This window comes from Diplotaxodon limnothrissa, linkage group LG19 (genome assembly GCF_057381915.1).
Source record: "Diplotaxodon limnothrissa isolate DT_005_m linkage group LG19, D_limnothrissa_male_GT1.1, whole genome shotgun sequence".
Taxonomy (NCBI): Eukaryota; Metazoa; Chordata; class Actinopteri; order Cichliformes; family Cichlidae; genus Diplotaxodon; species Diplotaxodon limnothrissa.
Window position 1 is genome coordinate 10852797 of NC_140614.1, and position 13330 is coordinate 10866126.

The 13330-nt window shown below is 39.7% G+C and overlaps 1 protein-coding gene and 5 non-coding genes across 6 annotated transcripts; all 6 read left to right on the forward strand.

Moving 5' to 3' along the window:
• Nucleotides 1–39: 39 nt before the first annotated feature.
• Nucleotides 40–2618, forward strand: LOC146611765 (uncharacterized). The gene has a single exon (XM_085343257.1). The coding sequence runs from the start codon at nt 165–167 to the stop codon at nt 2400–2402; it is 2238 nt and encodes a 745-aa protein (XP_085199383.1). The 5' UTR covers nt 40–164; the 3' UTR covers nt 2403–2618.
• Nucleotides 2619–7070: 4452 nt separating this feature from the next.
• Nucleotides 7071–7210, forward strand: LOC146611766 (U4 spliceosomal RNA). The gene has a single exon (XR_014904958.1). It is a non-coding gene; the product is annotated as a U4 spliceosomal RNA (small nuclear RNA).
• A 349-nt stretch (nt 7211–7559) lies between these two features.
• Nucleotides 7560–7699, forward strand: LOC146611767 (U4 spliceosomal RNA). The gene has a single exon (XR_014904959.1). It is a non-coding gene; the product is annotated as a U4 spliceosomal RNA (small nuclear RNA).
• A 966-nt stretch (nt 7700–8665) lies between these two features.
• LOC146611768 (U4 spliceosomal RNA) lies at nt 8666–8803 on the forward strand. The gene has a single exon (XR_014904985.1). It is a non-coding gene; the product is annotated as a U4 spliceosomal RNA (small nuclear RNA).
• A 185-nt stretch (nt 8804–8988) lies between these two features.
• Nucleotides 8989–9128, forward strand: LOC146611769 (U4 spliceosomal RNA). The gene has a single exon (XR_014904960.1). It is a non-coding gene; the product is annotated as a U4 spliceosomal RNA (small nuclear RNA).
• A 185-nt stretch (nt 9129–9313) lies between these two features.
• On the forward strand, nt 9314–9453 carry LOC146611770 (U4 spliceosomal RNA). The gene has a single exon (XR_014904961.1). It is a non-coding gene; the product is annotated as a U4 spliceosomal RNA (small nuclear RNA).
• Nucleotides 9454–13330: the final 3877 nt, after the last annotated feature.

Below are 13330 nucleotides of genomic sequence, written 5' to 3' on the forward strand. Positions count from 1 at the left end.
TACGGAATGTTGATGTTATTTAAAAAATTCATACAAAAACATGACCTCATTCTAGAATGTCATGTGACAACCTCATTGGCTTATGGAATTGTGATGTCACAGGCTTCTGAATCCATAAATAGGGGTGAGGAGGTACAACTTTCAGTCCGTTATTTGCAGCACTTATGTTAGCAGCATTCAAACGTTCACCAGTAAAGCATTTTCAAACATCTGGATACTTTTCGTACTCACGGTATACAGACTCCAACATGTCTCAGAAAGAGCAAGAAAGACAAGAAGCTGACCCCAGCTCTATTCCATGGTATGAGTCCCTAGACCCTTACATCAGCTCTCTTCCTTGGGATGAACAGGTGGAATTAGAGGAAAAGCGATTGGAAGAAATGGAGAAGGAAAATCTCATGAACAGAGAAAAGATTAAGATCCTGACAGAAGAAAATGAGAGAAAGAGCGCTGAATTAGAAAAATTATCCTACCAGCTTCAGGAAAGGGAAGGTATTATTGAGGAGAAACAATGGGCTCTCCAAGATAAGAAGAATCACGAGCTCCAAGAAAAGCTTGATGAAGCTCTAGAAAAAATTAAAGATCTGCTCCAAAATGAGAAAAAAGAGAGCATTAAAGGGGATAAAATGCTCAAGAAGAATCAGGAGCTCCAAGAAAAGCTTGATGGAGCTCTGGAAAAAAATAAAGATCTGCTCCAAAAGGAGAAAAAAGAGAGCATAAAACAGGAAAACATGGTCAAGAAGAATCAGGAGCTCCAAGAGAAGCTTGACGAAGCTCTGGAAAAACTGAAGGAAATCCACCAAGAAGAGAAGCAACAGTCCACACAGCAGAGAGACATGCAGAGCAAACTCCAAGCCATGGAGGAAAAATACAAAGCGCTGCAGGTGAAACATGACAAAACTCTGCACAAAAGTCAACAGTTGCTTCAAGACAAGAAGCAAATGGAAATGAAACAGAAGGAAATTGACTCCAAGCTTGACGAGATGGAGGAAAAACACAGATCGCTCCAAATCAAGCTTGAGAAAACAGTGCACAGAAATAAAGAGTTCATTCAAGAGAGAGAGCAACAAGAAATGCTGGAGAAAGAAACAGACTCCCAGCTTGAAGTCTTGGAGGAAAAACTGAAAATGCTGCAACTAACTCTTGAGGAAACACTGCTCAAAAATAAAGAGCTGCTTCAAGAAAAAGACCAACAGAAAATACATCAGGAAGAAATGGATTGCAAGCTGAGGAACATCGAGAAACAAAATGAAGGCTTGCAAGTGATGCTTGATGAAGCTCTGGAGAGAAATAAAGAGTTTCTGCACGAGAAAGACCAACAGAAAATAAAAAAGGAAGAAATGGATTGCAAGCTGAGGCACATCAAGAAACAGAATGAAGGCTTGCAAGTGATGCTTGATGAAGCTCTGGAGAGAAATAAAGAGTTTCTTCACAAGATAGACCAACAGAAAATAAAAAAGGAAGAAATGGATTGCAAGCTGAGGAACACTGAGAAACAAAATGAAGGCTTGCGAGTAATGCTTGATGAAGCTCTGGAGAGAAATAAGGAGAACCTCCAAGAAAAGAAACAAGAGCCCGTAGAGCAGAGAGACCTGCAGAGCAAACTCCAAGCCATGGAGGAAAAATACAAAGCGCTGCAGGTGAAACATGACAAAACTCTGCACAAAAGTCAACAGTTGCTTCAAGACAAGAAGAAACTGGAAATGAAACAGAAAGAAATGGACTCCAAGCTTGACGAGATGGAGGAAAAACACAGATCGCTCCAAATCAGGCTTGATAAAAAAGTGCACGGAAATAAAGAGCTTCTTCAAGAAAAAGACCAACAGAAAATACAACAGGAAGAAGAAAAACTTCATCTCCAGAGGAAAAATCAAGCACTCCAAGAATTGTATAACGAAACAAAGTACAAATCAACTGTACTGGAAGAAGAAAAGAAAAAGCTGGAAAAACAATGCTCAGCGATGCAGAGTAGCATCAATGAGATGCTGAGAAAAAATACCGAACTTGAGGAACTTTCTAAGACCTTGAAGTACAAAAACACTGAAATCCAGGCGCAAAAGCAAGAACAACAGAAAACACATAAAGACCTGCAGTGTAGACTTCAAGAAATCCAGAAGAGAAACCAGCAGCTGGAAGACATGCACACAGATGTGCACAAGGCAAAGCGAATAGAGGAGGCAACAGTTAAAGAACTGAAAGACAAGCTTAAAGAAAAACAAGAACAATTAGAAGACATGGTGAAAAGATGCAACAAACTTGAGAAAGAAAACGCAGAAACAATCGATGAGCTGAAAACCCTCATCATTGAGAAAAAAGTGCTGGTGGAAGAGTATCTGAAAAAGAAGAAAAAACGCTTCCACTGGTTCTGGAGGAGGGGCACTGCTGCTTCTCACCTGATGTAACCTCGTCTTCCTCCACCTCTATTCCATCTTCATTTCCCCCCTTCCCCTCCCTCCTTTTTCTTTTTTCACCCTCACCCCCCGACCAGTCCCGGCAGTTGACTGCCCCCTCCTGAGCCTGGTTCTGCCATAGGTTTCTCCTTTAGGTGTCTTTCACTTTAAAAGGAGTTTTTCCTATCCACTGTCGCCTGCTGCTTGCTCAGAGGGGATTGTTGGGGTTTTCTCTCATCTCTCTCTTTCATTCTTTCTATCCTTTCCCCCCCCTTCTGCCTTTTCCTTTACCCAATAAACACAATTGCCCACATTTTACATTTGTTTGAAAAATGTCTTCATTCAACAATAATTCATCTTAGGTATAAAAACAAGAAATAGGTAATAGCTGCATGTGTGTTTGTGTGTGTGCATAATATACATACTTGTTTCCCAGAAAGATTTAATACTAGATGGATAGAGACCAGGGACGTGCAGAGGGGGGGCTAGAGGGGCTTGAACACCCGCCCCTTTCCTGATGAGTGCCCAAAGTGCCCTTTTGTTGAGGCAACTTTTAAATTTTATTTATTTATTTATTTATTTATTTTATGTGTGTGTGCGTGCGGAGTCCTGTCTGTGCCCCTCAACAATAATATTTAACTATTAATCATAGTTTTGCTAAATAAAAGGATCTGGCTTGCATCAGTCACATGATCACATTTAACCAATGATCGCCCTCGACGACGAGCCGGGAACGAGCTCACAAAGAGCACGCGCATTTGTTGCGGTCCGGAGCTGTAGGAGAAACACAAGTTAACTCAGAGACACAGACTGATGCGACAAAACCAGTAAGTAGGTGTACAGCGTACACTGTAGTGTGTAGCACACAGGAGTGTTAGCTTATTACGTACACGTTGGTAAGCTGTCTTGTTGCAACTGACGAACTGAAACAAACGAGCGTGCTGTGTGTGCAACAGCGCGACAAACATTACCTGTCCTTTTATTAACTGCTCAAGTAGTGCTGGTCATAGCTGCTGGCTACCTGTGTAAGGCTGTCATGGGTCTGTAGCTCTGTCACCGTTTTAGGGAACATATTTAGTTTTAAAGTAAGTTTCTGGGCATTTCCTGCCTTTCTGGAGGGATTATATTTCACTAAAAAACGATCTAATATGCATGTCCACATAATAATTATTATAATTATAATATATTAAAAAACACACGCTGTATTTTAAAGAACATACATTAAGAAGCAGATTATATTAGATTTATATTTTAAATAAGACAAAAGTTGGATTTTACAGCAGTAAAATGATTGTATCTCTACAGTTTAAAAATGTAATAAGCTTTGCCCTGCACAGAGTGGATAGTGAAACAAATGGAATCATCATAAATACATTATTTCATATTTATTACTTCCCCCTCCTCATTGCTTTATTATTGTAGCTCTAGTAATAAATAATAATGTAAGGATGCCCATAGTATATACAGTATTCTGAAGAAGGTCTAAAATGTCACTGTGTGTGCATGTGTGTGTTTTATTTAGCTGGATTTAAAAAAATATTACTCATGATATAACATTGTGCAGACATGGCTGGTAAGGACATGAGGAGGAAACAGTAGGAGCTGTATGAGGCTACTAAAGGCAGGGCTATAACATTTTGCTGTCATCATTTTATTATAGATTAAGTGCAAGAGTTGTTAGGTGTGGATAATTAGATTATAGTTTATTGCAATAGCAAGTTGTGCCTTGTTCTCAGATAGACAGCAAGTGGAGAGTGATATATGAAATGATGGGAAGGAAGGAAGAAGAGAAGCAAAGAGTGATTCACAGGCAGAGCCGAGTTTATGTCACAGTTTTTCGTTGCCTTATGGTTCCAAGCGCTGTCACCAATCTTTGCATTTTGTTATTATCTCATGAAACTTGTTTAATCAGCTACCATCTCTCCTGTGGACTTTTTAATGTCTACAGTCTCAGATCAACACAGCCCTGCCCTTCCCATATTAGATTCTTGATGAATGTGTGTTGTTGTTATTCAGCATGGTTCAATGTGCCCCTTTTTAACTTTGAGCACCCGCCCCTTTAAACCTCTCTGCACGTCCCTGCTATGAGGCATTCTTAAGCATATTCGTGGCCTTATTAGAGGAAAACAGCCTACTCATTGAAGTCAACAGGAAAGACAAGTATGCAGGAAGACCATGGATGACAAAGGGACTGCAAAATGCCTGTAAAAAAAACCCCATCTTATATAGATAATTCATTAAAAAGAGAACTACAGAATCTGAAAATAAATATAAAAAGTATAAAAATAAATTAACTAACATAATGAGAACTTGTAAAAAAGAATACTTCATCAAAAAGTTAGAAGATAATAAAGATAGCATGAAAGGGATATGGAAGGTATTAAATAGTATAATAAAAAATGGACCAAGGACTACTGACTACCCTGGGTATTTTACGGAAGGGACAAATACTATTAGTAAAATGAACGAAGTAGTAAATGGATTCAATGAATTTTTTGTAAATATAGGGCCAAAACTGGCTGCGGAAATAAAGGTTGATATGATAGAAAGGGAGACTGGAGGAAACATTGAAAGGAATGCAAGTTCAATGTTTTTAAGAGCAGTGGAAGAGAAGGAGATATATGATATTGTCAGTGGACTTAAGAACAAAACAAGTACTGACTGTCATGATATTGATATGTTAACGGTAAAGAGAGTAATTGATGGTATTGTAAAACCACTACAATATATTTTTAATTTGTCTTTCCAGGAAGGGGTTTTTCCACAAAAAATGAAAGTTGCAAAAATTATTCCCATTTATAAATCAGGTGAAAAGCATTGTTTTACAAATTATAGACCAGTGTCGGTACTCTCCCAGTTTTCTAAGATACTGGAAAAACTATTTCTAAAAAGATTTGATAGCTTTGTGGATAAACATGATTTGTTGGCAAATTGCCAGTATGGGTTTAGAAATAATAGATCAACAGTTTTGGCATTGATGGATTTAATGGAAGAAATAACAGAATGTATGGATAACAAGAAGTATGCACTTGGAGTCTTTCTAGATCTAAAAAAAAGCATTGATACTGTTGACCACGAAATTCTAAAAATCAAACTGGAAAAATATGGGTTCAGGGGTGTGGTACTGGATTGGATACACAGCTATGTGATGAATCGACAGCAATATGTACAAATAAATGAGTTTAAATCTAAATTGATGGATATTGAATGTGGAGTACCTCAAGGATCAGTATTAGGTCCGAAAATGTTTATTATGTATATAAATGATATTTGTAAAGTATCGAAGATACTGAAGTGTGTAATTTTTGCAGATGATACCAATATACTTTGTTCAGGTGCGGAATTTCAACAGGTTTTGGAGGTGATCACACAGGAGTTAAATATATTAAAGAAGTGGTTTGATAGAAACAAATTGTCCTTAAATTTAAATAAAGCAAAATTTATGTTATTCGGAAACTATAAGAAAAACATTAACATTGAAATTTGTGTCGATAATATATATCTAGAAAGGGTTAATGCCATAAAATTTCTTGGTGTGATCATTGATCAAAAGGCCTGTTGGAAATCACACATCACTTATGTGAGGGGAAAGTTAGCACGGGGCATTGCTGTCTTGGGGAAAGTAAAACAATTTCTGGATAGGAAAACATTGTATATGTTATATTGTGCTTTGCTATTACCATACATGAGTTATTGTGTAGAGGTTTGGGGAAATACATATAAAAGTAATATTCAGACTATAATCATAATGCAGAATGGGGCCATTAGACTAATAAATCAGGAGGGGTATAGGGGTCACACAAATGCACTCTTTATTAGGACGCAAGCTATAAAATTCCAGGATCTGGTGAAGTTTAAAACAGTGCAAATAATATATAAGGTAAGGAAAGGAATGCTCCCAATCGAAATAAGTAAATGGTTCTTAGAAAGAGAAGGGAGGTATAATTTTAGAGGGAAGTGGAATTTAAAATTACAAAGAGTAAGAACAACATTGAAAAGGATGTCTATTTCAATAGCGGGAGTTAAATTCTGGAATGAGTTAAAAGAAGAAATAAAAGTCAGTAGTGATATAAAACAGTTTAAAATAAAACTCAAAAAAGAAATATTTAATAAGTATAAGAATGAAGAAAATGCAATTAACCCAAGACAGCAGTCAAACTCATGTTTATTTTCTTCTGCAAATTAGCAAATCTAAATATAGTTTTAGTTGAACATGTGAAAATATTTTTTTGAGATGTTATGTTCTAAGTTGAAGACATTGTATACGTTTTTGTTGTTCAAATTTAGATGATGAGGATGTAAACCTGAGGGGGTAGGGCTAAATAAGTATATACTTCTGCCTACTCCTTTTCAAACAACTGTATGGAATGATTTTATGAAATGTTGGTAAATGTATATGTTTAAAATAAAAAAGAACTGAACTGAACATTTAGATTTAAATATAATATTTAGATTTAACATTTAGATTGAATATTTGACATTTAGATTTAGCATTTAAAATTCTGTTTTAAATATGAAAAGTTACAAATATTTTACTAAATGTTGTAAAAAATGACTTGTGTTGAGCTAAATGTGGAAAAATGTTGCCGTTAATTTCAGCATGTTTCACTTTACAAACAGCGCCCCATAGTGATACGAGTTTTGATTCATACCCAGCTGAAAAGTTGAAACTCATGGGTCATTCTTGTGCAGAGGCAATTTCATAGTCTATGAAGTTCTACTGAGACGTGATTATTGCTGGTTGAAAACTTTAACCAATTCCCGCCTTGATGACTTGAAACACAGTCAGCTATGGCAATTTTTGCTGGTCTCTCAGGAGACTTTGTCATTTGTTTCAATGTTAATTTCTGGCGTTTTCAATTTACGATGTCTATCCGTCATACTTATTGAGGGAAGTTGTCAGGTATTAGGAGATCTTGACAAAATTAACACAAGATGGGATTAAAGTCCTTCTTCGAGTGAAGCAAAGTATTGACCCTTTGCTCCTGGTCAATGGATACAATTAACTGAGCCAATAAATGGGCGGGATTTCCAAATGGTCAACCAATCACGTGAGTAATCCCCCAATTCAAACCCAGTTAGTTCCTGCATCACCCAACATTTGAAAGTGCACCATCAGTGATGTGAGTGTTGATTCATACCCACCTGAAAAGCTGAAACTCAATGGTCATTCTTGTGCAGAGGCAATTTCATAGTCTATGAAGTTCTACTGAGACGTGATTATTGCTGGTTGAAAACTTTAACCAATTCCCGCCTTGATGACTTGAAACACAGTCAGCTATGGCAATTTTTGCTGGTCTCTCAGGAGACTTTGTAATTTGTTTCAATGTTAATTTCTGGCGTTTTCAATTTCCTATTTCTATCTGTTGCTTTTGTTGAGGGAAGGTGTCTGTTATTATCAAACCCAATCAGTTCTTGCATCATTTAACATTTGACAGTGCTGTGATGCGCCTTGATGACTCGCCTTGATGACTTGAAACAGTCAGCTATGGCAATTTTTGCTGGTCTCTCAGGAGACTTTGTCATTTGTTTCAATGTTAAATTCTGGTGTTTTCAATTTACCATGTCTATCCGTCATACTTATTGAGGGAAGTTGTCAGGTATTAGGAGATCTTGACAAATTTAACACAAGATGGGATTGAAGTCTTTCTTCGAGTGAAGCAAAGTTGTAGGAGCCATGTGAGTTATTTCCGTCTGACTAAGTGGGTTGGTTTAAATGGACTCACTGTATTGGTGCATGGGTGTGGGGCGTGTCTCATGGGTGTGGTATAAGGTAAATGTGGTTGCACTCACTTGTGCACAGCACCTGATGTGATGAGCAGAAGGTAGGGTGAGCACGAGGCAAAACTTTCTGTTGACCGCAACATAGCGCAACATACCGCAATTTGAATGATTTGATATTCTGTGCGTTTGTTTGACAGTTGATCCCATGTGCTGATTTGTAGTTTGGACAGTGGCATGTGTAAATAAAGAAGCAAATGATACAGAAGTGTTTTGTGCGTTAATTGTTGCGCGTCATCGGTGTCCTCATGTTTAGCCTGCCGCGGCCACTGGTTGGAAGAGCTGCAACAAAAGTATTGACCCTTTGCTCTTGGTCAATGCATACAATTAACTGAGCCAATAAATGGGCGGGATTTCCAAATGATCAACCAATCACGTGGGTAATCCCCCAATTCAAACCCAGTTAGTTCCTGCATCACCCAAAATTTCAAAGTGCACCATCAGTGATGTGAGTGTTGATTCATACCCACCTGAAAAGCTGAAACTCACTGGTTATTCTTGTGCAGAGGCAATTTCATAGTCTATGAAGTTCTACTGAGACGTGATTATTGCTGGTTGAAAACTTTAACCAATTCCCGCCTTGATGACTTGAAACAGTCAGCTATGGCAATTTTTGCTGGTCTCTCAGGAGACTTTGTCATTTGTTTCAATGTTAATTTCTGGCATTTTCAATTTCCTGTTTCTATCCGTTGCTTTTTTTGAGGGGAAGGTGTCTGGTATTATCAAACCCAATCAGTTCTTGCATCACCCAACATTTGACAGCACTGTGATGCGAGTGTTGATTCATACCCACCTGAAAAGCTGAAACTCAATGGTCATTCTTGTGCAGAGGCAATTTCATAGTCTATGAAGTTCTACTGAGACGTGATTATTGCTGGTTGAAAACTTTAACCAATTCCCGCCTTGATGACTTGAAACACAGTCAGCTATGGCAATTTTTGCTGGTCTCTCAGGAGACTTTGTCATTTGTTTCAATGTTAATTTCTGGCGTTTTCAATTTCCTATTTCTATCCGTTGCTTTTGTTGAGGGGAAGGTGTCTGGTATTATCAAATCCAATCAGTTCTTGCATCACCCAACATTTGACAGCACTGTGATGCGAGTGTTGATTCATACCCACCTGAAAAGCTGAAACTCAATGGTCATTCTTGTGCAGAGGCAATTTCATAGTCTATGAAGTTCTACTGAGACGTGATTATTGCTGGTTGAAAACTTTAACCAATTCCCGCCTTGATGACTTGAAACACAGTCAGCTATGGCAATTTTTGCTGGTCTCTCAGGAGACTTTGTCATTTGTTTCTGTGACACACTAATGTGTGGTCACATCAGGAGTAGTACTTGTTAAAAGAAAGAGAGACTTGTCACCGAAGTGAACCATGTGTAATGAGGTAGTTGCACCCCCCAGCCTCCGGGTGGCGCTTTGTTCAGTGAGACAGAATAGCGAGGTCATAGGTCCTCCTCTCCAATATGGCAGAAGCGAGGCAAAGAGAAACTTCACCAGTCGTCTCTGTCTCATCATTTCCCTGTTTTGCAGGTTTGTAACCGGTAAAACTATAGTAAAACGGTTGTAAAATATTGATAAGAAACATAGCTAAATGTGGGGGTATAAATCAGCGGGTAAACGCTGTTATTGGTTACGTTTTATGAAGTAGAAGGACTGAAAAAATGCCAAAGCCCAGCCAGCCGCGGGCGCCATTTTGGTTTCCTTTCTTCACTTATTTCGGGTCGTTTAGCTGAATAAGCTCCTTGTTGTGTCCTGATATTGTGAATATGAATGTTAATCTGCTGTTGGCAGTGAAAAACGACTGTTTACTGGTTCTGAAAAGTGATTTTGAGAATGTTAAAGCTAAAGCTAAGCCTGTCGACATACACATGACTCTTTCATGTATTTGTGAGCCACTAAGCTAAATTGATTTAAGACCAAGCACTGGTATGTTGGTTAAAACAATCAGAATACATAGGTATTTGGGTTAAAAGTTAAAGAGAGGTAAAAATGTATTTGAACATGCATTTCATATTGTTTTGAATTGTCATTCGGAGAGAATAACCGAGTAAATGATTTGAAGGTCACTACACGTGAAGTATTCTTGTTTCCCATGTAAAGATCGTGGTATTGCAGCTTGAACACACAGACGGTTTTACTGTTATTTCTGTTGTATATACGGTTTTACTGTTATTTCTGTTGTATATAGAGAATGGTGATGCTGCAAATTAAAAATACATGTGATTGTATAAATAAATATGGCAGAAGCGAGGCAAAGAGAAACTTCACCAGTCGTCTCTGTCTCATCATTTCCCTGTTTTGCAGGAACATTTAATCTGTTTTACCGGCCCAAACTCTGGGTCGGTTACAGATTCTTGGTGGCCCGTACGGGGATTGGTTCCACATCATCAATGGAGCTGATCCTCACACATCCATAAGACCTGCTGCGGAGCTGATGGCCCAAGGAGAGTTGGTGTAAAGCGGAGGAGCTGCTGTCCACTACAGAGGGAAGATCCAGTTTAGAATTACCCATCGCAGAGCAACGAGGAGGACATCATGGCTGACGGTGTAAGGAAGAGCCTGGTGTGGGACATCAGGAAGGGCCTTTTCGCACTGATGCCGGATCAGCTTTTTGAGATTGCTGCAAAGGTGGGTCCAGTACCAGGCAAGGATCTGTCAGAGCTGTCAAATGATGATGCAGAAGGAAGCTTCGAGTACATCAACTCCTTCATCTACAGCAAGGCAATGTTAGAAGCTGAGGACAGTGGGATGGGGGAATTGTTAGCGCTAAAGGACATGGTAGATGAACTTCTGAATCCTACCAACAACCAGACCAGTGCCGTGGAGACAGATGTGGAAACACGGACGTCAGAGCATGCACCCCACCCTACCTCAGAGCCCAGCCAGTTCAATGCAGCTCAAGTAAACATGGATCAGTCTGACTCTAGCCTTAACATCCCACAAGAAGAACTCCTTAAAATGATTTCGGACTATGAGAAGGTTGGTAGGACATTGCAAGGTTTAGTAAAAACTCCTGCACTACAGCAAGCTCAACTCACCTCACAAAGTAATGTTAGACCTCCCCCAGGCCCTGTAGTTTCCCTCAAAGACCTACCTTATCTTCCGAGACGTGAGTTCAAGGTTCAGGGAGGCCAAGTAGGGGATCACATGTCAGACATCAGCTACAACAGTGTGTGTAGGCAGATAGAGGAGGGGCTAAAAGAGAATTTTACAGAATCTGAGATTGTTAGAGGGGTGTTAAAAATAATTAAACCAGGCAGTTTCAAGGACATGTTAGTTAATAAAGATGACATGACAGTTGCCGGGTTAAAAGGATTCCTGCAGTCCCATCTTGGAGAAAGGAGTAGTACAGAGCTGTTCCAGGAACTGATTTGTGCCAAACAGAGAGAAAATGAAACAACACAACAATTTCTCTACCGCATAATTGGCCTAAAACAAAGAGTTCTTTTTGAGTCCAAAAAGACTGATTCTGAGATTAAATATACCCCAGAAACAGTTCAAGGTGTCTTCTTGCACACAGTTTATCAGGGGATCGGACATAAGGACAATGATATTAGAAGAGAGCTGAAGCCCTTGCTGGCGAACCAGTCAGTGACAGATGAGATGATTCTGAAACATGCAATGAAAGTGACCAGTGAAGAATCTGAGCGTCACCGGAGATTAGGTTCCACACCCCGAGCAAAACAGTTCAGTGCTCATGTTGCCCATGTGGATGAGGGGAAAGTCAAACTAACAAAGAGAGAGGTTGCAGATCAAAAGTCAACAGCCGACACAGTAAAGCAACTGGAAGAGAAGATTGATGCACTCACTAGAGTAGTAGATTCACTCGCAGAAAAAATGAAGAAAGAGTCTTCTAGCAGTACAGCTAGACCAGCTGCAACAAAGACTGAGAGACTTTATGCATGTTCTACATGTTCACAGGTGGGCTCTAAAAATTGTAACCACTGCTTCTCGTGCGGCGAAGAGGGCCATAGAGCAATTGGCTGCCTCAAACGTCCAAAGCAGCCGGGAAACGAGGGCCGGTTGCTGCGGAGGGACCAGCTGTGACCGGGACAACATCGGAGTCCCACCTTGACACAGAGACTGAATCATGTGACAACACCAAAGTGCACCAAGCTAAACTCAAGAGACAGAAATCCAAGAAGAGCAGAAATGAGCCACTAAAAACCGCTGTAAGCAACAGAGAGCCAATAGTAAGACTAATAGGAAAAAAAGCAACAACAAAATGCCTTCTTAATGGGTTAACTGTGACCGCTCTTGTAGATACAGGGGCTCAGGTTAGCTTGATAGACCGAGCTTGGAAAAATAAATACATTCCAGATGTCAATGTTCGTCCGATAGCAGAGCTCATAGAGTTAACTGACTATGGGAAAGTGCCAAAGATTTATGCAGTTAATGGGGAATCTCTTCCATTTGATGGGTGGGTAATATTAACTGTAAATTTGCCAGGCAATGAAGACCCAGAGCTTTCCATGAACGTGCCGTTTCTAATTAGCTCAGTGCCCTTAGACACACCACTCATAGGGTTCAATGTGGTGGAAGTGTTAATCCAGGGAAGCCCAGCACAGGCTGCTTCTAACTTAGCTAAGCTACTTGGGGGTGCACTGTCTATTCCAGTCGATGAAGCACAGGGAATGGTACATTTCATCCAGACACATCAGGAGAACACAGCTCAGGGGCGCTTGAGGGTGGGTTACAGAGACACAGTAATTCCTGCTGGCAGCACAACCTGGGTAAAGTGTAAAGTCCCACCACAGCTTGACCCAAGTGAACGTTTAGTCTTGTTTGAGCCTGAAGAGAGTTCTGTCCAGTTGCAGCAGTTAGGATTAGGAGAGGGACTCTTAGAGATCCAGCCCGGCAAACTACCTTATGTAGCTGTGCCTGTAGAAAACCACACTAGACATGACATTGTTCTAACAAGAAAGACTGCTATTGGTAGCGTCCAGGCAATTAAGAAGGTGATAGAGACAGATTCACCCATTGAAAACGACGCTAAAGTAGAGGCAACTACTGTTTGTCAGGCAGAGACAGGTTCCCCTAGAACTTTGTGGCAGCCACCAGTAGATCTAGGCCATCTTGAGAAACAGCAGCAAGACATTGTGGAAAAGATGTTATGGGAGGAGTCAGGCGCTTTCGCTAAAGATGCTCATGACATTG